The 24427-nt window shown below is 42.8% G+C and overlaps 1 protein-coding gene across 1 annotated transcript in view; it reads right to left on the reverse strand.

Annotated features, from left to right (window-relative positions):
• The window catches only part of SHKBP1 (SH3KBP1 binding protein 1), an 82355-nt gene that overhangs the window by 5361 nt on the left and 52567 nt on the right, over positions 1-24427 (reverse strand). Inside the window, exons 10-16 of the mRNA XM_030218298.1 lie at positions 22531-22646; positions 21586-21673; positions 19102-19218; positions 18833-19003; positions 15632-15787; positions 3282-3378; positions 2369-2553 (exon numbers count right to left, since the gene is read on the reverse strand). Of these exons, the coding sequence (XP_030074158.1) occupies positions 2369-2553; positions 3282-3378; positions 15632-15787; positions 18833-19003; positions 19102-19218; positions 21586-21673; positions 22531-22646 (930 nt within the window). The remainder of the gene's footprint in view (positions 1-2368; positions 2554-3281; positions 3379-15631; positions 15788-18832; positions 19004-19101; positions 19219-21585; positions 21674-22530; positions 22647-24427) is intronic.

The raw sequence follows: 24427 nt of genomic DNA on the forward strand, positions 1-24427 counted from the left end.
CGGAGCTGTCTAATAGGAGTGGGATGCCAGAGCTCCCTCCCAACTTGCTGTGCTGCAACATTTTCAGACTTCTTCCCCTCCCCCCCCCCTTTTTGGGGGGCCACTTGTAGGGGGGATAAGGCAAGAGGACCCCTGTTTAGTCTCACAAGAAAAAAAAAAAAAAAAAAAAAAGAGGGTGGGAAACCTGGACTCCTCCCCTGAGATAGGAACTTGCCCTGCAAGACTCTATGCCCAATCAGTCCACCAATCAAGTTCTTCCAACTGGGCCCAGATGCTACCAAACCAGCAGAGAAACCAGTTGCATGGAATGCTGGAGACAGAGAAAACTGAAAAGCTTGTGTCTGCATGATGCCCTAGATAGGGTAGGGCTCACAAATCTTTATTCTGTCTCCATCTGATGGATGAGAGGCATAACCTATTGGTTCTGGATTGGTCTGGTGGATGATATGGAGATTTAATTGAGTTCTTTGATTGGGTGACCGGAGAACTGAATCAGGGACGAGCTACAGACGTAATCTACTTAGATTTCAGCAAAGCTTTTGACACAGTTCCCCACAGGAGGCTCTTAAATAAACTGGACGGCCTGAAGATAGGACCTGAAGTGGTGAACTGGATTAGGAACTGGTTGACGGACAGACGCCAGAGGGTGGTGGTTAATGGAATTCGCTCGGAGGGAAAGGTGAGTAGTGGAGTGCCTCAGGGATCGGTGCTGGGGCTGATTCTGTTCAATATATTTTGAGTGACTATGCCGAAGGGTTAGAAGGTAAAGTTTGCCTATTTGCGGATGATACTAAGATCTGTAACAGAGTGGACACCCGGGAGGGAGTGGAAAACATGAAAAAGGATCTCAGGAAGCTAGAAGAATGGTCTAAGGTTTGGTAATTAAAATTCAATGCGAAGAAATGCAAAGTGATGCACTTAGGGAGTAGAAATCCTCGGGAGACGTATGTGTTAGGCAGTGAGAGTCTGATAGGTACGGACGGGGAGAGGGATCTTGGAGTGATAGTATCTGAAGGCAACGAAACAGTGTGACAAGGCGGTGGCCGTAACTAGAAGGTTGCTAGGCTGTATAGAGAGAGGTGTGACCAGCAGAAGAAAAGAGGTTTTAATGCCCCTGTATAAGTCGTTGGTGAGGCCCCACCTGGAGTATTGTGTTCAGTTTTGGAGGCCCTATCTTGCTAAGGATGTAAAACGAATTGAAGCGGTGCAAAGAAAAGCTACGAGAATGGTATGGGATTTGCGTAACAAGACGTATGAGGAGAGACTTGTTGACCTGAACATGTATACCCTGGAGGAAAGGAGAAACAGGGGTGATATGATACAGACGTTCAAATATTTGAAAGGTATTAATCCGCAAACGAACCTTTTCCAGAGATGAGAAGGCGGTAGAACTAGAGGACATGAAATGAGATTGAAGGGGGGCAGACTCAAGAAAAATGTCAGGAAGTATTTTTTCACGGAGAGCGTGGTGGATGCTTGGAATGCCCTCCCGCGGGAGGTGGAGATGAAAACGGTAATGGAATTCAAACATGCGTGGGATAAACATAAAGGAATCCTGTTCGGAAGGAAGGGATCCTCAGGAGCTTAGCGGAGATTGGATGGCAGAGGCGGGGCTGGTGGTTGGGAGGCGGGGTTAGTGCTGGGCAGACTTATACGGTCTGTGCCCTGAAAAAGACAGATACAAATCAAGGGGCTGGTGGTTGAGAGGCGGGGCTAGTGCTGGGCAGACTTATACGGTCTGTGCCCTGAAAAAGACAGATACAAATCAAGGTAAGGTATACACAAAAAGTAGCACATATGAGTTACCTTGTTGGGCAGACTGGATGGACCGTGCAGGTCTTTTTCTGCCGTCATCTACTATGTTAGTGCCAAATACTTCAACTACTTGGTTGCATTTTAAAAACCCGCTATAGAAATTTCACAACTGGTCAAATTTGCACAGGTAGAATTTTTCCCTACAGAACTTTAGCCAGTAAAGGAGGGAATATCGTACAACTCTGTGTTCAGAGAGTGAAGTAGCCTATGATTAGGGCAGTGGGCTAAAAATCTGGGGAGCTGGGTTCGATTCCCACAGCAGTTCCTTCTGACCCGGGGCAAGTCACTTAACTCTCCATTGCCCAGGTACACTAGGAACAGAAAAAGTACCTGCATATAATATATGTAACCTGCTTTGGTTGTACCCACAGAAAGGCGGTATATCAAATCCATGACCCTCCCCCCCCCCCAAACAATATTTTTAATAAACTGGGTTCTATATATATTGCAAGTTACAATTCACCAAATTGTGCAGTTCATTAAGACACCATGATCAATAAGAACAGCGAGATTCCTCCAGGTTTTCTGAGCCAAAAGGTACAGAGTTCCTCACCTTTCTTCTCCACTTTGTTGCACACTTCCATGGCTGTGGTGAGATCCCACATCTGGATGCTGCCATTAGCGTGGCCCGTGAAAAGGTAGCGCCGAGGTCTGGATCCAATACGGCTTGAGCCCTCACACTCGTGCACAGTGAAAGAGGTGATGGCTGTGCTATCCACAGAGCGCACCTCACAAATCCTGAGTAGGGGAACACAAAGTAGACAGCACTGAAGTACAAATCTCAGAATCTACTGCATAAGAACGTAAGTGTTGCCATACTGGGACAGACCAAAAGGTCCATCAAGCCCAGTATCCTATTTCCAACAGTGGCCAATCCAGGTCACAAGTAACTGTCAAGATCCCAGAACTGTAAAACAGACTTTTAAGCAAGAAATAAGCAGTGGATTTTCCCAAGCCAATCTTAACAATGGCTTATGGACTATTCTTTTAGGAAAGTATCCAAACCTTTTTTAAAACCTGCTTTTACCATATTCTTTGGCAATGAATTCTAGAGTTTAATAACATGTGAAGAAATTTTCTCTGGGTTGTTTTAAATTTACTACTTAGTAGCTTCACTGCGTGCCCCCTAGTACTAGTATTTTTGGAAAGAGTAAACAAGCGATTCATAGCTACCTATTCCAATCCACTCAATATTTTTATAGACCTCTTTCATATCTCCACTCAGCCATCTCTTCTCCATAGTGAAGAGCCCTAGCCGCTTTAGCCTTTAATCATAGCGAAGTTGTCCCATTCCCTTTATCATTGTTGCCCTTCTCTGACCTAGCATATCAAATTTTTTTGTTATGAGCATCTCATGCAAAAACGTAAGTTCCTTAAACATCTTAGTTTTCAAGCTCTGAGTTTTAATCTCTGCTGTTATGCTGTTTATCAAGTTAGAAGAGCAGAAAAGAAGAATAGAGCAACACCTTTTCCCAGTCGAAGAGAGCCTCACAAAGACTTTATTAGTATCTGGTACCACCTTCTGTATGAAGACTTGCTGATCATCTCGTTCACCAAAAGGACCTATAGCAAAGAGATTAAAACCCTTTTAATAATACATTTTGCAATACTGATGGCAAAAGCAAGAAACTGAAAATTGAAAGCGTAGTACCCAGAAAACAACGTAAACCAAACAGGAACAAAGAAAGAATAAAACATAATGGGGTCAATATTCAAAGCGATTTAACCGGTCAGAAACAGTTCCTGACCAGTTAAATTGCCTGTTTGGGGCTAACCAATAATTTTCAGTGGGGTTAGGATTTTCCCAGTTGATGGTGATTTTCAGTCTGCTAACTGGGTAATTTCCTGGATAAAGTTAGAATATCAAAAGACTAACTTTATCCAGGCAGTTATCTGGGAGTCAGTCTGAATATCAGCTGGGATCCAGATAACTTCTGGTGGCCATGCGTGACCTCGATATTCAATGTCAGTGCCTGGATTAGGCCCAGCACTGAATATTCGATTCTGCCCTTGGTGATCAGTGCTGTAAAATAATCGCTGGCCACTGTGGGCTGAATATCAGGCCCACAGTTTATAAAATACAAAACAATTAACACTTAAAAAGCCATCTAATGTTAAAAAAAAAAATCTTCGCTCGTTTTCAACATGACCCTGCTACAGCAAACTGCCCGCATCAGAGAATATCTCCCATTTTTAATTAAATGTCAAACGGGGGAGGGACACAAAGGACACAACATACCTGCATAAAAGAATCTAACAACCATAAAGTGTTCAGTCTGTTGTCAATTTTGCACCGAAAGGTGAAATTTTCCAAGCAACAGAGTGAGGAAGATCAGGTGACCCCCTACAGATCCTGTGTTCTCAGTCTGATAGTTGTCCAATGGATTTGTCGTGGTTCTACGGAAAGATGTTGATTCTTATTCTGGAACTGAAGACATGTCAAACTGCACGCCAAATTCATGACTACTATAATGGACAACTATCAGAACAAGCTGACAGTATATTATGTATTGCTAAGTTTTTACTTTGTGAGGTAATTTTACAAGCAGTTTGAGCAGGTAGAACATCTAATCTAATCTAGCTATTCTATACTGCCTTCTCCCCAAAAGGGTCCAAAATGGTTTAGAAAAATATAGGAACTACACAGTTACACAGTAGAATTTATCTTAAATGAAAACTGGAATGCATTACCACGCTATTTGAAAGCGACCTATGACCTAGCCAACTTCCGTAAATTACTAAAGACTCATCTTTTTGAAAAGATATACCACAAAGATCAAAACATGTAAAATTTCCAAATACACCCAGAAACGTCGTAACGCGTCTAATGTCTTTCTATGTCTCTATTACACCACTATCTTGTATTTCTAATGTCTGATAAGGAGAAATTAGATCTTACCTGCTAATTTGCTTTCCTTTAGTCCCTCCGGACCGGACCAGGATTGGACTGATGGGTTGTGCTCGCCTACCAGCAGGTGGAGACTGAGAAAAAACTCTGACTCTAGAGAGCCAATAGGAGCCCTGGCCATGTGACCTTAGCCTCAGTATTTGAATAACAAAGCAGGAAAAAAAGAAAGACCTTCTGTGCCGTATGGAATCCTAGCAGCCACAAAGCACTCGGCAATGCCAAGTATCAGAGCTCACCAGCAACTCTCACCAGAGAAGTGGTATGGCCCGATATGTATTACAGCTCACAAGCAACTCTCACTAGAGAAGTGGTATGGCTCACTTGTACTATAGCTCACCAGCAACTCTCACCAGAGAAGCGATATGGCTCACATGTAATATAGCTCACCAGCAACTCTCCCCAGAGAAGTGGTATGGCTCACGCATAATATAGCTCACCCGCAACTCTCACCAGAGAAGTGGTATGGCTCACGCATAATATAGCTCACCCGCAACTCTCACCAGAGAAGTGGTATGGCTCACTTGTCTTATAGCTCACCAGCAACTCTCACCAGAGAAGTGGTATGGCCCACTTAAGATTTTATATATATTCCATCAACTGAGCTTACCAGCAACTCTCACCAGAAAAGTGGTAAATCATATTTAAGGTTTTATAGATATTCCAGCAACTGAGCTCAGCCACAACTCTCACCAGAGAAGTGGTATGGCGTATTTAAGGTTTTATAGATAGATTCCAGCAATTGAGCTCACCAGCAACCACCAGAGAAGTGGTATAGACCACGTAAAGTTCTGTATATATATAGTATTGTTCCACGAATCGTAAAGGAATGAATACACTTCCTACTGAATACACTTCCTACTTAATAAAAGAAGCTAAAGACTAGAGAGAACATGGGAGGGGCCTGGTCCGGAGGGACTAAAGGAAAGCAAATTAGCAGGTAAGATCTAATTTCTCCTTCCTTAGCGTCCCTCCGGACCGGACCAGGATTGGACTGATGGGAAGTACCAAAGCAGTAATCTGAAGGGAGGGACCCTATGAAAACTGCAGAGAAATGTTCATGCTGCATAGGCCACCTGGCGACAACTAACATGTAGTGTGTCCCAATGAGCAAAATAAAATGAAACTAGGACTAAGTTGCCAACTTACCAATGTGCACCGAGAGCACCAAAAATCGCCGTAGTAAGAATAGAGCCCGCTTTTGAAGTTGTGGAATATGTTGTAATACGCTGTGGAACTGCCCTCTCAGCGAGAAGAGAAATAGACATTCTCATTTCCTTGATCCTTCGCGATATAGCGGGTTAGAAACAATGAAAAACTTTTACGCCTACTGGCTAGAAGGACAAAACCAATAAGAAAAAACCGATTGGGAAAGGTGAAAACTTTAAACTACAGCAGACCAAAAAGAAGTTACCAACCGTAGAAGTATTCCACACATAGATCTACTTGCTGCAATGGCTACTGGGAAACACTGCTTGAAGAGGAAAACTTTATAGAAAAAGTTATGGCTACTAGAAAACAGAACTTTAAGAGTCTGTTCACCTAGTTCACCTAGCTGGTGGACGAAGCGGGAGGTACAGGTGCAGGACTCCTTTAAGAAACCACTTTGACAGTGGATGCTGCATAAGCGTGCGGTTGTCAACAGTATCATGCATTACTGATAGAGCTGCCAAATGAACTCTAATGGATGAGTAAGACAGACAAGATTTCGCAAGATGCAGAAGATATTCCAAAACATGCAAAATGGATACTGTTTGTGGAATGAAGTGGCGAGAGGAGTACCACAGAGTGAACCGTCGCCACTTTGATTCATAGGACTTTAATGTAGATTTCTGTCTGGAAGCAATTAAAACTTGAAGTACTTCCTGCGAAAATATCAAAGATGTTGCAGACCCAGTAACCACGCCATAAGTTTGAGTGACTGGGGGTCCGGATGTAGAAGGGTGCCTTGGTTCTGCGTAAACACCTAGTGAGATGATGGAATAAACGCATAAAGAAGGCTGAAAAACCCCTGCTGGACGTTGGCATCTGTCCCTGTCTCCGTCAAGACTGTTGCTGAACGGAAGAAGCAAGAAATGTTCGTGAGCCTGAAGGCAAAAAGAGATAGCCCTGAAGTGTCACAGTGAGGAAGTAAGGCTGAAAAAATGAGAGTCCATTCACCTAAATGCAGGGTGACACAACTAAGAAAAAATTAGTACAAACTCAAGAGTATACTCTTAACTCCTCCTTGGCGGATGACATAACCCATTGCCATGGCAAGGACCAACATAGCTCTCTCCGCCTTGTCAGTAGGGAAAACAAAATTCACCCGAAGGTAAAACGAATTGCTGAGGTCCCCCAGAAAAAAAATATATACAAACAAGCTTCTGCCAAAAAGTGTACTGCACGAAGCATCCCAATGACAGAACTAAGGTTCTTGAGATAACTAGATGACACTTAAATAGTGCGATTGATGACCCTGAGATTCGCAATAGGATGAAGGAAAATTCCTTCTTGGGCATTAGAAAGTAAAATTGCATTCTGCAGAATAGAGCGAGGAAATGGCCGAAGGCCCAAGGTCACCAAGAAAAATATAAACTGGGATGTTTGCAGAGGAGACAAAAGACTGTGCGCCAACCTGACTAAACAAAGAGAAAATCAGAGATATCTGATGAGAGATCAAATGAGAGATCAAATGAGAGGCCTGGCTACAATCACCACCCAACCTAGAGACTGTAAGAAATGCAACACCCGGTGCGTGACCTGAGAACTCTGCTGATAAGACTTTCTCCAATTAGGCAGTCGTCTAGGTAAGAATGAAATGACCCTAAGAGCGCAATGAACATCCTCTTAGATCTATAAAAGAACGGAAGAGAGAGTACTGCTGAAAATGACCGGTTAATGCATAAGCAAAAAACTAGCCATTCTCTGGATCCTGAGGAGAAGAGGAAGGGTGACCAAGGACACCAGTTAAATAGGGCTACAAACTCCAACCCTATCTCTATGGCGTTCCATAGTTGGGTAAGTTCTGAATATAGAAAGTTCTGAATATAGGAGTCCACCAGCTATGGTAGTACGCTCCGGACAGAAAAAAATTGTCCCAGTATGAACGTCTGATTCACCGGCCTGTAATTTCTTGGATCTCCCTAATCCACATACCACTAATCCACGTACCACGGTCATGCGTCCTCCCTCACTGAGATGTAGATTGTAAGCTCCTTTGAGCAGGGAACGTCCTTCTTTGTTAATTTGTACAGCGCTGCGTAACCCTAGTAGCGCTCTAGAAATGTTAAGTAGTAGTAGTAGTACCAGACTCACACCCAATAGATATGAATGTTGAGCTTGTTTCAGGTTAAAACACCGAACCTAGGCCCAGGGTCCCCAGTGTTCCTAGTGGTGAACAGCCATGGCAAATATTGTATGCGTTAGTTTGCAGAATTACTGCAAAGCCTTGCTTTTGGAGCACAGATTTCTGTTCGATACTCTCGTGAGAGGTTTTTTTTTTTCTTTTCTTTAATGCTGTTCTGGCTGTAGAAAGGTGGACATTTGAGCTTCCCCAGAATGGCAAAACTTATGTACCTATGCCCATTAGATATGAATGCTGGACTTGATGGACTTTAGGCCTTACCCAGCATAACCATACTTATGTACCTATGGTATAAATACACAGGAAGTGAGTGAATCCCCTTCCAATTGAAAGAACACTCTGGAGTGAAGGCGCATAGAATGAAAATGAAAAAGGACAAACTTGGAAATTACCTGTAACGAAAAAAGTGAAGTTGTGCCACAGCCACTTGGTGAAGGCAGTGTAGACAAGACTGTATCTGAATTCAAGAAAGCTTGATATAACATCAGGTCTCTAAGGAAGAGGAAGAGATAGCAGATGGTATGTATAGGCATACTGGACCAAACCAGGATGTTTATAATCTGCCAATGCTGCACTGATAGAGTAGAGACAAACACGAGTAGATGGTTTGAGGACCGTCCACTATCTTTAAGTGAAAGGATGACTTTATTCTCTAAGTGACCATATGTCCTGTAAAAACCAGAAGAAAGCTAAAATGAAAAATGAGAGGCTTCAAGGCAGTTGGAAAAGAAGGGAAGACATGAATAAAGCATGCCTGCTAAGGCAGCTGAGTGATTGGGAGCTTGGTAGACAGGACTGTCCCTCAGAGAATATGAAAGAGCTGATATATCCCCATGGCATCTGAACAATATACTGTATGCCTCTAGAGAAGGCTTCTTAAAGTCGGAAAAAGAAAACACTGTATAACACTACAGCCATTGAGAGTGTCTGTTAAGTTCTTAAAACACTATATAACATCATAGGCATGGAGTAAAATGCTTGAAAGGAACTAATATATTATGGTCAGAATTGCAAAGTACCAATCAATTGACTCTTAGACAATGTAGTCCTATTCACCAGGGAATGAGAAAGACAGAAATTTACTCTATGCCTATAGAGAAAGTTTCTAAAGTTCTTAAAACACTGTATAATACTACAGCTATTGAGGAAAATGCTTGAAATGAATTATGATATGATAAGATGTAGATTTTCCACCAGGCAATGAAAAATGACTGAGCACCAGAAAAAACTAGTGTTAACAGCCCCGTGATACATAGAAATTTAAAAGAAGAAAAGCTTGTTATATATTCATATAAGAAAGGAGCCCCCTTTCAACCAAATATTGCCTGCTGATGTGAAGAGCATTTTAGAATACGCCGTTCAGCACATACAAAAGTGTACACATCTTGGAGCCGAACTGCTCTATGAACTGCAGCCTTACCTTCAGCAGAGAGATCCCCGACTGATAAGATGGAGGGAGAAACAAAATGGCCGCCGTTCGCTCCACTGGCCCTGTGGCGATCGTCGACAGCGCGCCCGACACCTCCGAACAAGCGGAGCCCAGTGGAACGGCGAAGAAACAACAGCCGGCGAAAAAGGCCCTGAAAAAACTGGAGGCAGCACCGGACCCAAAGAAACCTTGAAGGGAGAGCAAAATTTACACGTTCCGGCTGCGTGAACTGCGCGACGCTGACCGACAGCAGCTGTTTGAACTTTTAAGCCATATCGGAAAAAACAGGTGGCCGCGCTTACGCGGTTCGCACATTTCTTTTTTTTTTTCTTCATTTGTTTAAACTGCCGCCGCCAAAACGCAAGAAAATGGAGGAAATTAAATCTGATGAGAAAAATCGCTGTTTAAAGTCACAGATACTGAATTATTTTCTTCTGTTTGTTTTTTTTTTTTTTTTTTTATAACCCCTCAATCATAATAAAACACTGGAGCTGCCTGCTCGTTAGAAGTCTGGGGAAAGAAAGGCTGCTTCTTTGAATTTCCTTTTATTTGATTTAATTCTTTTAAAGCAGCTACCTGTTAAAAGTGGCTGCCTCTCCCAAAGACGGTACACCTTTCCAGAGAAAGGGACGGCCCTTCCCTGCTAAGCCAGGGAGATGGGGAGGAAGGGGGGTGGACTCGAGACACCCGAGTTTAACACCCCCGAGGCTGTCAAAGAAAGAAGAGAAAGGAAACCCTGTCAAGCCTCTAAATAAGATTCCAGGCACAGAAGAATTATCACAAATATCTGTAATATCTAAAGAGAAAAGGAGAGAGACTAATGGGCTCACTTCCTACCTGCTGGGAGACTGAGAAAATACTGAGGCTAAGGTCACATGGCCAGGGCTCCTATTGGCTCTCTAGAGTCAGAGTTTTTTCTCAGTCTCCACCTGCTGGTAGGCGAGCACAACCCATCAGTCCAATCCTGGTCCGGTCCGGAGGGACGCTAAGGAATGTCTTCTGTTATACCACTATCCTGTATTTCATGACCATGTAACCCAAAATCCTTCTGTAAAACCAAATGTATATCCTTTTCTCATTTCCAATATCCACGATATATTGCAAGCCACATTGAGCCTGCAAAGAGGTGGGAAAACGTGGGATACAAATGCAATAAAATAAATAAAATAAAACAAAAAAAATGACCTGCATTAAGTCAAAAGCCTTTGAAATAATACTCATATGAAAAGCATAATAAGAAGGCTACTGTCTCGTAGCAAGAGAGATTATTCCATGTTTTCAACTACCTTAAAGTTAGGCCCCATTTACAGAATAGCACTTAGCGCTGGAAAACTGTGACTACATTTATGTGCAACCATTTACACCAATGAAACCTTGGTGTATATCCCCATGCCTAAGGGGGTCTTTTACTAAAGTGCACTAGCATTTTTAGCTCATGCTAAAACTCAGCTGGCACTAAACGCTAAGATACACTATGGGTGTCTCAGCATTTAGCGCCAGTTGATTTTTAGCATGAGCTAAAAATGCTAGCACGGCTTAGCAAAAGATCCCCTAAATTAGGCATGGATCCCCTTTATTCTATAACTATGCACGTAAATTAAAGGAATGCCTTATTTACCACTGACCTTCTCATGGCCATGCCTCCCTTTTGGGCCTGTGCGTAAATTTTAAATTAAATCCAATTAAAACCAATAATTGCTTGTTAAGATCTCAATTACCGGCACTAATTGGCCCATTATTTAATCAAATTGTGCACGCATCCAAATTTATGCACAATTTTTAGCGACATTTATAGAATTTAGGCGTAAGTGTGCTTTTACAGAGAGCCAATGAACTGTGTCTAACAATGGAGTAACACGCGCAAACCAGTCTTTCTGAAAATTAGCCTTACTGCTGTATTCTGTAAAAGTAATTTCTTTATCAAAGTAGCAGAAATTGCAGAGTATAATGCATTACTGTAATTTAATTGAGAAATGATCAAAGCTTGCACTAAAATTGCAAATTAGCTCTCATAAAAATAAGGGCGAATTGTCTTCAGTTGTTTTAACTTGAAGAAGCATTTCTTATATACGTTGTTAATTTTGGGCTTCACAAGTTAAGGCTGAATCAAGTACAAAACCTTGAACTTTGGAAGAGTTAACCAAAGCCAAGGTATTTATTTATGTTTTATTTAATGTATTTGATACACCTCTCCAGCCTACACATAGGCATAGACCCCAGGATTCTATATATGGTGTCTTAATTTTCACATGGAAATCGAAGGGCATTCTATAACAATGCATGTAATTGGTTAACTAGATTTTAACAAGCAATTATCAGCACTAATTAGCATTAAGATTTAGTGCACAACTCAATAAGCATATTCTGTAACGCGGTGCGCTTAAATTCTAAGTCGCATAGTTGAAAAGGGGGCTTAGTCGTGGGCACGGCATGGGCATTTCTAAAAATCTATGCGTGTGGTTACAGAATACATGGGGCTCTGTGCCTAATTTAGGCGTCAGGATTTACGCCAAGTAAAAACATGGCATAAATGGCCATGACTAAATTTAGTTATGTGGAGAGGTGCTCAGCATTGTTCTATATACTGGGATAAGCAGCATAAAATGTTTTGTACTTTTTGGGGATCTTGCCAGGTATTTGTGACCTGGATAGGCCACTGCTAGAAACAGGATATTGGGCTTGATGGACCTTCGGTCTGTCCCAGTATGGCAACACTTATGTACTGTGTGGTAATTTAAGCTTATTCTATAAATTTAGGTGTACTTTACAGAATATGTCTAGGCGTATTTTTTTTCCATGCAGAATTTTCAGGCGCCATATATAGAATCTAGCCCATAGAGGTTCACACACGAATATCTGTGCAGGTACTTTCTGTCCCAAATGGACTTACAATCTACGTAGCATTTGTACCTGGGGCAATGGAGGGTTAAGTGACTTGCCCAGGGTCACAAGGCGGTGTGTGGTGGGAATTGAACTCAGTTCTCCAGGATCTCAGCCCAGAGCACAACCATTAGGCTACTCCTCCACTCCATTGATATTCAAAGAAATCAAAGGAAAGTCTGATGGACCAGCACACAACCAAAGAATGTTAGCTGGATTCAATTTTAACATCATTGTATATCCTCAAGAAGGCGCTCATAAAATTGCCCCACTAAATGTCAGAAAAGTAGGTACTGTGATAACATCTCACCTATATCTGAGATGTACGTGGGCAGAATCAGCACTAATGGATGTATTTTATAAAATAAACGCATGTGCACAATTCCTAGTGGCACATACACACACAAACGTACTCCTCGGAGCAGGTGAGACTGTGTTGGAGCTTTCAGAGAAGCTATTACGAGACTGGGTATCTAAATGGCAGATGATGTTTAATGTGAACAAGTGCAAAGAGAAACCTGAATTAGGAGTCACTGACCAGGAAAGGGATCTAGGCATCATTGTTCACAATACGTTGAAACCCTCTGCTCAGTGTGCAGTGGCGGCTAAGAAAGCAAACAGAATATTAGATATTATTAGGAACGGAATGGAAAACAAAAATGAGGACGTTATAATGCCTTTGTATCGCTCCATGGTGTGACTGCACCTCGAAAACTGTGTTTAATTCTGGTCACCGCATCTCAAAAAAAAATACATAGTGAAATTAGAAAAGGTACAGAGAAGGGCGACGAAAATGGAAAAGGGGATAGGACAGCTTCCCTATGAGGAAAGGCTAAAGTGGCTAGGGCTCTTCAGCTTGGAGAAAAGATGGCTGAGGGGAGATAAGATAGAGCTCTATAAAATAATGAGTGGAGTGGAACGAGTAGACGTGAATCGCTTGTTTACTCTTTCCAAAAATACTAGGACTAGGGGGCACAAAATGAAGCTACAAAGTAGTAAATTAAAAATGAATCGGAGAAAATACTTCTTCACTCAACCTGTAATTAAACTCTGGAATTCATTGCCAGAGAATGTAGTAAAAGCGGTTAGTTTAGCAGGATTTAAAAAAAGGTTTGGATGGCTTCCTAAAGGAAAAGTCCATAAGCCATTATTAAAACGGACTTGGAGAAAATCCACTGCTTATTTCTAGAATAAGCAGCATAAAATGTATTATACTGTTTTGGGATCTTGCCAGGTACTTGTGGTCTTGATTGGCCACTGTTGGAAACAGGATACTGGGCTTGATGGACCTTTGGTCTGTCCCAGTATGGCAATACTTATGTACTTATATTTCCAGCTACCCTGTTATAAAATGAGCTTTTTTGGAGGTAATTTTGTGAAGATTTTTCCATGTTGTACAGGTGGAAAAGGCCTTTTATAAATCCAACCCGAGGATATAAATATGTATGCAAAGAAGATGGCATGTAACATGCCACATAAACATGCCACATATGTAGGCACGCCTGAAGGAATAGACTGGGCAAAGCAGAACGTGTCTCTAGGGTGGGTTCAGGGATCCTAGAATATAAAAGGCATGTGGAGGGGCATAATCGAAAGGGACGCCCAAGTTTTGCCGAGGATGTCCTTGCAAGACGTCCCGGAGGAGGGGCGGGAAAACTCGTATTATCAAAATAAGATGGACGTCCATCTTTCGTTTCGATAATATGGTTGGGGACGCCCAAATCTTGACATTTAGGTCGTCCTTAGAGATGGTCATCCCTAGACTTGGTCGATTCTGATTTTCGGCAATAATGGAAACCAAGGATACCCATCTCAGAAACGACCAAATGCAAGCCCTTTGGTCGTGGGAGGAGCCAGCATTCCTAGTGCACTGGTCCCCCTGACATGCCAGGACACCAACCAGGCACCCTAGGGGGCACTGCAGTGGACTTCAGAAATTGCTCCCAGGTACATAGCTCCCTTACCTTGTGTGCTGAGCCCCCCAACCCCCCCCCCCCCCCAAAACCCACTACCCACAACTGTACACCACTACCATAGCCCTTACGGGTGAAGGGGGGCACCTAGATGTGGGTACAGTGGGTTTCCGGTGGGGTTTGGAGGGCTCACATTTACCACCACAAGTGTAACAGGTGGGGGGGGGGGGGTGGGCCTGGGTCCGCCTTCCTGAAGTGCACTGCACCCACTAAAACTGTTCCAGGGACCTGCATACTGCTGTGATGGGCCTGAGTATGACATTTGAGGCTGGCATACAGGCTTGAACAAAATATTTTTAAAGATGTTTTTTGAGGGTGGGAGGGAGTTAGTGACCACTGGGGGAGTAAGGAGAGGTGGTCATCTGGTCAGTTCGCACACCTTTTTGTGCCTTGGTCGTAAGAAAAACAGGACCAGGTAAAGTCGTCCAAGTGTTCGTCAGGGACGCCCTTTTTTTTCCATTATGGGTCGAGGACGCCCATGTGTTAGGTACGCCCAAGTCCCGCCTTCGCTACACCTCTGACACGCCCCCGTGAACTTTGGTCATCCCCACGAAAGAAAGCAGTTGGGGAGGCCCAAATTCTGCTTTCGATTATGCCGATTTGGGCGACCTGTGAGGACACCCATCTTCCGATTTGTGTCGAAAGATGGGCGTCCTTCTCTTTCGAAAATGAGCCTGATAGGCACCCATATTGCCTTTATAAAAGAAGGGCTCCTTTTACTAAGCCATGATAGTGGTTCACGGCGCAGCAAATGCGACAAAACCCATTCAATTTCTATGGGCTTCTTCACATTTACCGCAAGGAAATCACTACCACAGCTTAGTAAAAGGAGCCTTAAGCTTCAAAAGGCACCTTTTTCTGACTTCTCACATAGATACCCTGTTACAAAAATCAGGCCCTAAATGACATTTTGTTTATAAAATACAAATCAGATAATTAAACATCACATTTACACCCTACCTCTTATCACATATCTTTCACCTTTTGTTTCATATTATCTTCTAGCTTCCTGCTTGAAGTTTAGGTTTCTTCCTTTCCTATAATTTATTTTTTGCCTCAGGCTTGAGCTAACCTCTGGAAAACCGTGCAACATCCCACAACTGCAACAGACCCTGGCTTTAACCCTCCTGTTTCATTACAGGCTAGATACAGGAAATGCTGCTTGAAGGCTCCGAAACTGCCTGACTCCTCTTCCTTGGTGCCAAGGGCTTCCCAGGAACAAAGGAAAGAAACACCCAAAGTTGGAAATGAGAAACAGGAATGCAAGCTGCAATCCCACTTACCAATGTCAGTGCCGGCACTGCAGCATGCGTGGCCATCAATGTCCTCCAGTGAAAGGATTTTAAAAGAGGCCAGTGGGGTGGATCCAGGTTGGGTGGAGATCATACCTCGGAAGCGGGTCACGGTCCATGTCCGGACATGATTATTATCGGCGCACACTGCAATAGAACCATCTCCTGTTACTGTCATCTCTGACTAGCTCTCAAGGATAAGCCCTTAGGCCAATGAGGCTTAGCAGCCACCTAAGCAATCTTTGGAGTTTCCCGGGCTGTTCTTTCACACTACAGATAAAGGACTACAGCAAAGTCTGGTTTTATGACATTGTTCTAAGGTTAGATATACTAGCAAAGTGTTTTCCCTCCAGAGTGCTCTCAGACCTGATCTCCTGCTCAGGTCTAGGCCTGCACCAAAGCTCTGTTTTCAGCACCTTGCTGCAACAAGAGACACCAATAATGATGCTTGAACATGCAAGAGCTCCTTTCTGAGCACAGATAGTGATGCATTGCTCTTTCTAGCTGAAGCACAAGTCTTGGAGCGTGGATATTAAAGGGCAACATACAAAACGCGGACTGCTGGGTTCTGGTTTGTGCAATATACACACTTCCTCGTCCAGCCTCTGACACCCCCAGGAAGAGTGAGTATTGAGCACTGAATATGCATGTGTTATAAAATATATGTAAATAAATGTAAAAATTAGCCAAAACAATTCAGATGTAAATGTGTGCAGCTACCCTCCAGGGAGCAATTTTATCATGGCACTTATCATATATACTCAAATATAAACCTATTCAAGTATAAATCGAGATAACAGTTTTTCCCCATTGGGGAGGGGGAATATAAACTGGGAGGGGGGGTTATATTAAAGTGTACAGTAACTTCTCTTCCTCCCCCCCCCCCAATAATGAGCATTTCTTCCTCCCCAACTCCCCTCCCTGTGGTTTACCAGCATTTCTTGCTCCACACCCCCCCCCACTTTGAAATTGTCGGCATTTATTCCTCCCCCCCCCCCCCCATTCCCTCTTTGTGGTTACCAGCACTGCTATGGTGACACTGACAGAGATGTGTGCTCAAGGCCCTGCACTGGCCAGCACACGGATTTCTTTGTCAGCGACAGCCAGAGGTAGAAACCGCAGCAATGCCGGTAAGAGCAACGGTGTGTGGGGGGGGGGGGGGGGGGGGGGGGGAGAGAGAAAAGACACTTAAATATAAACTGAGAAACCATTTTCTTGTCCAAAAACCTTGGTTCATATTCAAGTATATACAGTATGTTTCCTTGGTAAAACAGGTGAAATTTATGTGCATATCTGCTGCACAGGTTTGGCAACTGATTATAAAATGACCCCCCTAATTCTATAAACTTATGCACATAATTTGACACTTAACATGTGCAAGTTATAGAACAGTCAACACAAATTAAGTCTCCTTCTACAGATGTTATATAGTTCAATTTAATCTCCATCGAGAGAATATTAAATTTTAACAATGGAATTTTGACTTTAACCAGTAACACTACTACTACTTATTTCTAAAGCACTACTAGATGTACGCAGCGCTGTACACTTGAACATGAAGAGACAGTCCCTACTCGACACAGCTTACAATCTAATTAGGACAGACAGACAGAACAAACACCTCATGGGTTGAGCCATGAAGCAGAATGGATGACGCTAATCTGACTGGGAGGAGTTGGGGGTGGATGTAAACCATCTGATGTCAGTGTAAGGCTGGGTTTATAAGTAGTAGTTTAAAATACTGTCACCATCTTGACTGGATGAAATAAGATTCACCAGACAGCTGGCGCTAAGTTTGGAGAAATGGTTTGAGTTTACAGGGGGAGTGTAACTGTTAGATGTTTGTGGGGTTAACTCTATTAATTTGTTTTCTCCCTGACTTTAGGGGGTGCATCCTTGAGACAGCATTTGCGAAACATGAATCATGTTGGATTACAGGTCCCCGACACGACACTGAAAAACAATTCTACTTAAGATGAGTATTTTCAATAGCGCCTTTGAATAATATAAAAATGTATAGAGAGACATCTATTTCAATTTATTAAGAAGTGGAAATTATAAGAGTACATTTGAAATATTCTGTCTATTGGTCAACGAGGAAGTGGGTGTTATAAATCTTGCAGTGTAAAGTAGGCACACCAGCAAGCTACACCGCTAAGACTAGTAGGATGAACTATATAACATCTGTAGGAAACATAATTTGTGTTATACAAACTTCTGCAATGAACATTTAGCCATCATATAGTGTAGTTATAGAATAGTGCCAGTTATGCATCTAACTTAATGCCAATTAGCAGCTAATATAACAATTAACATAATTGGCTATAATTGGTGTTAATTTGTGTGAATTGGCATTAATTTGCAGTTACATACGTAACTTCCCTTAGTCGGTGTTCTAAGAATTAAGTGTGCAAAATCTACAATGTGCAACTGCAAAAGGGGAGGCGTGGACCTGGGAGGGTCTTATGTGTGCAGAATATTAAATACTATCAGATATGCACCTAGCTATCAGCAGTTAGACCTGAGCAGGGGCGGCCCAAGGCAGTCTGTTGCCCGAGGCAGGGATGAGATGCCGCCCACATCCGGTCTAACATCTCCCTCTTCCCCGCGTTTACCTTATTTTTTTTTCCAAAAGGGGGCAGCAGCAGCAATTCCCATAGGCTGCCCTGCCGCCAGCACCTGTTTCTTCGCTACTGCGTCCCACCTCTGAGGAAACAGGAAGTTACATCAAGATGCGGGCCACAGTGGGAGAAGAGGCCGGTGCCGGTGGCAGGGCAACCTATGGGAAATGCTGCTACTGCCACCTTTTGGAAAAGAAACAAAGTAAAGGGCTGAGGAGGGAGAGGAGAGTGCCATTCCTGGAGTGTTGTTGCCTGAAGCCCCTGCCTCAGGTGGCCTGATAGGGCCTGAGCATTTACACCAGCCATTGAGTTAGCATAAGTGCTCGCACCTAAAGTCTGACGAGTAACTGCAGTTTTATACTAGTATTCTATAATGCCAATTACGCGTATAATTGCTAATACAGAATTCACGCTTAGTGCGCGTCATCCCAACTCCCAACTTTAGGCGACCTATAGAGAATTACCCTCTTAATGGTTAGCCTGTAAGCCCTTTAGGAGCAGGAACCTGACACTCTCTGTATCAGTTTGTTTTCCTCCTATCAGAGTTGTGCACACTGATGATGCTTGGTACCAGAGATGAGATGCTTCTCGGACAGCATGATCTTCGTCACAGGGCTCCGATGTACTGTGAATGTCTGGAATAGCTGGGGCCCTGATCCGACGGTCTCGGGGTGCTGCACGATGACACGAACAATTCCTGAGCTGGTTCCATATGCAATCTCAATCCAGTTCCCACTGTCACCTGAAACATAGAAGCACAGAGCATGACTGGAGCATAGCTAAAATCACGAGCATACAGACACCTCTAGGAAGGCTTATGGCTGACTCTCTATCACATACTTGTTTTTGGGGTCAGATAAACGCTGAGGGCAGTGATAGCATCTTCTGAGGGATCCCGATACAGCTCGGTGACCAGCAGGTCATTATCCTTCATCCGCAGAGGAAACTTCTGAACATCTGAGAATTAAAATAATAATAATAATAATTTTTAAAAAAAATCAGGTGTTACAAGAACTTCAGGACATGAGAGATTTCAGCCTTGATGAGGCTATTGTAGATGATGGCAGATAAAGACCAACTGGTCCAAAACAGTCCACCCAGATTTTTCAGCCCACACTGAAAGATAGTTCTCAGTTGCCAGCTGTACACTTACTAATGCTCTCGTATTCTATTGGTTCTAAAGACTGACTGATTCAGTTTTGGTCAGAAATTAAAAACCTGGCTTTAGTCAGCCTCTACTGGTTCTCTATCATCCTGGAACATACAGAACAGCAACACAATATTATGAAATGTACAGATTATAAGAAAACAGCTGGGGAGGTTTACAGCCCAGCTGTATATTTTTTCCAGCATCCTCCAAGGTGACTCTCAGGTCCACCCTGACCCCTTCAGGCTTCCACTTCTGGTACACCGAGCCCCATCCAGTTGCTTTCCAGAAGGCATGAGCTGTATCATCTCCTCTGGTTATTTTTGTTCTTCTTCTGTTTTCTATGGCTCCACTACAGGTTCAGGACCACGGTAGCCATCCTCTGCTTTCTTCAACTCACCAGCCATTTTCTCTTCAACCCTGTCCTCTGATCTTGGCTTTAGAAGAGAGAGGAAATGTTGAAGCTCATTTCCAGTCTCTCTAAGAGCATCTCATCCTCATCACTGTTGTCATGCTTCCCCATCTCTTATCTATATTCACCTGCTCCCTTGCTTCTCTCAGCTAGGGATATCAATTCCAATACTGGCCCTTCAAGGTAGCTCTCACCCTATCTCTACAGATCAAACCGCAATCCCTCCAATCTTATTCCTACCCCTCTCCTTCCTCCCTCTTCTCTCCCCTTCTCATGTATCCTGTGGAATGTTCACTGTCTCCAACAAGCTTGCCTACACTCACAAGCTCTTTCTTTCTCATACTCCACATCTTCTTGCTTGGAGACTTGGTTTTTTCCTGAAGACACTGCTTCTGTTGCTGTCCTCTGTCATGGAGGTTACCTTTTCTTCCATACACCTTACTCAGTTGGTCACCGCACTATTCTTCCCTTCCTGTAGGTTTCAACCCCTTCTTCCACCTTAGTCTCACTCCTTTTCTTCCTCTGAAGTCCATTCCATCTGTCTATTCACTCCACTAACTGTCATTTATTGAGCCCCTGAAAAGTCTCCCCCCCCCCCCCCCACACTTCCTTTCTTAATGGCTCCCGCTTTTTTTGAACATCCCCTTCCCTCATTTTTGGAGACTTTAATTTTCTTATGCCTTGTTTTAACCTCCTCACTCAACCTCTAACATCAGCAACATTCTATCACCCCCTATTCACTTGTATGGCCACAGCCTAGATCTTTTCTTTTTCTCTAACTGCTGACTCTCAAACTTCTATACTTCTCTGATCATCATCTGATAAACTTTCACACTTAACCACTCTCTCCCTCAGTCTCGTGCAGCATGCAGTCATCAACACATTTAGGAATCTTAAGGCTATTGAGACAGGGAGAGAGAGAGCTTTCTCTCCTCTCATTCACTATATTATCAGTCTGTTGAAAAAGCAGTCTCTTTCTATAACACTATACTCTCCTCTGCTTTGGACACACTTGTTCCAAAATTTGCTGACTACTTCCCTGGGCCCACTTTGCAGTGCACTTCTTGCTAAAATCTCATGCCCATGCTGATTTCATACATTTCAGATTCTTGATGACTACCTTCCAATCAGCTATTGCACTCACCAAACAAAATTACTATGTCCATTCAGCAAACTCTTGCCTCTAATTCTCGCCCTCTCTTAGCTACACTCAACTCCTTCCTCAAAGTGATGAGTACATCCATGATAAGGTTTGCACGGTTAACCTTGGGTTCTTTTCCAAGTCATCTCCATCTCCACTTCCTCTACTTCATTCTCACATTCTTCTTTCAACTCCTGCTGCTCCTAAAAATCATAGTGAAAGAAATTGCACATATTCTCTCCTCCTCTAAATGAACTACCTGCTCCTCTGATCCTATTACCACCCAACATGTAATTAAGCTCTGGAATTTGTTGCCAGAGAACGTGGTAAAAGCAGTTAACGTATACAACCAACCAGTGACCAGGCCAGCACTATCCATTCAGTGGCCAAATGGATAATTCATGGCACTGCCTTTGCTCCTCCCCTAACCCAGCCCACAATTATATAGAAGGTATCAAGCAATTCAGCTCTTTAAATGGCCCAATAATATCTATATAAGGAGGAGTGCATTGGCTGCCAGGGGGCCAACACATAATTCCCTTTGAAAAACAGCCCAAACCAGTATGGACCAAGAGTTTTCTGAAGCTACTGAGTCAGAGTATCAGGAGAATATGAACCACCTACCTACATAGTAGATAGATCCATTGTTACAGCCCAGCAGCAGGAAGGACCCCGCTGTGTCATAGCTGTTTATCGGCACAACATCCTGAATCTGCCAAGACAATAATAATAAAACTGTGGTCAAGACTCAGGCCCCCATCACGCTCTTCATCCACATTTAAAAAATGGCAGTCAGTGACATCCATGTCCATAAATCTGAAGTATCAGTCCTGTATTCCATCTGGGAACAGGCTATATCTATCTTGTCCATGTCATCAACCACTAACCATGACAACACTGCTCTGTGTATGCTAGCAAAAAGGACTGTGTGTTCTGATCCCGGTGTGTGTGAAAGCACTCGATTATTAGAACTACGGAGACGAGAAGCAGTGGACTACAAAGACCAATGCTCTCTACCAGGCTCGCAATTTACCCGTCTATATTCAACCAATGGTGGTCACTGTTTATTTAAATGCTGACCGTCACGTTAATTATGCTCAAATATTTAGTGCCAGCCCCTATTTGGGGACTGGCATTGAATGGAATCAGGTACTCAGAGCCTGCTGAGAGAGTTAGCTGGTTATCATCTGTATGCAAAGGCGATACCCAAACAGCTACCCGATTAAGTCTGGACAGCCTTTTTGTTTTCCTAAGTTAAACAGGTATTTATCCAGATATCACTATCGAATATCAGTAGTGCCCAGGTAATTCCAGACTCCATCCCATGACCTCCCCACCACTAACTGAACAGTGCTGTACCGGTTTATCTGAATATCTGGCCATATGCTGTTGAATATCCAAGGTTTGACTTGGTCATAACAATTTTCCTACCGAGTTAAATTGCTCTGAATGTTGACCCTTAATTTCTTTAAGAGACAAACAACTCTAAAAAAAGAAGCATGCAATGGAATCCTAAGCAATGGCTATGTTAATATTAGATTATACAAGCCCCCCCCCCCCCCACCTCACCTGCCAGTGCTTTGTGACTGCATTCCACACTCCAACTTTGCCTGTGTGACTCGTGGCTATCAGCTGATTCCCCACAAAGAACAGAGCTTCGGCCGGAACACCTAGGTTAAACACCCCTGCAAGGCACACACATCCGTAATGAAATTAATTTACCTGAGGAGGCTCAGACTCAAGAAAATAGTAATGAGAAAACTTCAACAGTTCAAGGATAAAAGGACCTGTGGCACTATACAAACTGGCTGGCAGAGAAAGTTGGGAAAAATAAGCAAAGGTTTTTTCCTTAGCAAGATAAATAGCCACACATCACTCTCAAAGGTAAGGACAAGCCTAGAAGTGTTACTAGGTGTGCAGAGGGACTTTCGCTAAGCTCTTCCTGCACTGGGTCCCCCTCTTGCTTTTCAAGCTGCTAAAACAGGGAATAATCTACCGCTAAATCTTCAATCTATTGCCAATTATAAGGTTTTTAGAAAGTCTATGAAAACCTTTTTATTTTGGAAATATATACTTCATACTGAAGTTTATAACTAGGATGCATTAATCTATAATTTGATGTAATTCCAAGAAGACTGATTAGCAGTGATCCACTTAGAACTTTACGGTACTAGCGGAATATAAAAGACACGATATGTTATGTTATATAATAGCTTTAGAGGTTTGTATGACTATTCATCCTGATGCCCCTGGAGAATAACTACTACAGACAAGCAACTTTGTTCTCTCTAAGGACAGGCAGGATGAGAACGCCACACAGCTAGTAATCCCTGGCTAAGAATTACCTTCCAACAAAAAGGGGAAATGACACTAATAGAAGAGCATATGTCTATATATATTTTCATTTTATTTATTCCTTCTATACCCATCCCCCAGTAAAGTACAGCTGCTCAATGCACTATATGATAAAAATCCAAAACCATAAAATAAAATTTAAAACTGCAGTATGTACACAATGTCAGCAAGAACATATTGAATGCCCATGATAAACTTTCAGCCTTATGCCAACCCCCCCCCCCCACCATACACACACATATACACATTAACTTCCATGCCCTCCCCCTGAGATTTTCATAAGTAAATTCAAATCATGATCACTGCTACATCACACTTCCCAGAAAGATCCTATAAAAATGCATAACTGGGCATCATATTTCTAAATATTACACTGGCTCCTGCCACACTGAACCATACACAAAAGTCACTTCACCCTTCATTATCAGGTACAAAATTGGATTGAGCCCTCCAGGGACAGGGAAATCCCTACTGTACCTGAATGTAATTCACCTTCAGTAACTACTGAAAAGATGTGAGCTAAATACAAATAATATAAAACATGTTACAAAGCGCCAAGTATCTGTAAAAATCTCCCACCCTTCCTGAAAGTACAAGCATGCCCTGCCATTAGAGGTGCTGTCATAACCTACCTCTTTTGCCTTAACTGCAGCAGCTCTTTGCTGCCTCGCAGAAGCTGCCATCCTGGGTGACTACCTACTCTGCCTAATGGTTAAGCCAGCCCTGCTTCACACCCTTGTACATTTTTCACATTCTGATGTCTAAAAACTACAAAATGCATTAAAGCAAGAATTTGCTTCACTGATCTATACAACATTTATATATTAGGATTTATTTACCGACTTTTTGAAAGAATTCACTCAAGGCGGTGTACAGTAAGAATAAATCAAACATAAGCAATAGACAGTTACAGCACTAAAAATATTCAAATAACTGTAACCTCCCTTCAAGAGTGAATGGACTGCCTTACGTTACCCAGAGTAAATACCTCAGGCAATCTTCACCAAAATGGAGGTAAGGCTGCATACATTTGACACTAACCTCGCTCTTATTTCTAAAATAAGAGGGGAAAATATCTAATATCTAATAAAATAACTCAGAGAAGCAGACT

The sequence above is a fragment of the Microcaecilia unicolor genome, chromosome 11, assembly GCF_901765095.1.
Source record: "Microcaecilia unicolor chromosome 11, aMicUni1.1, whole genome shotgun sequence".
NCBI classification, from domain to species: Eukaryota; Metazoa; Chordata; class Amphibia; order Gymnophiona; family Siphonopidae; genus Microcaecilia; species Microcaecilia unicolor.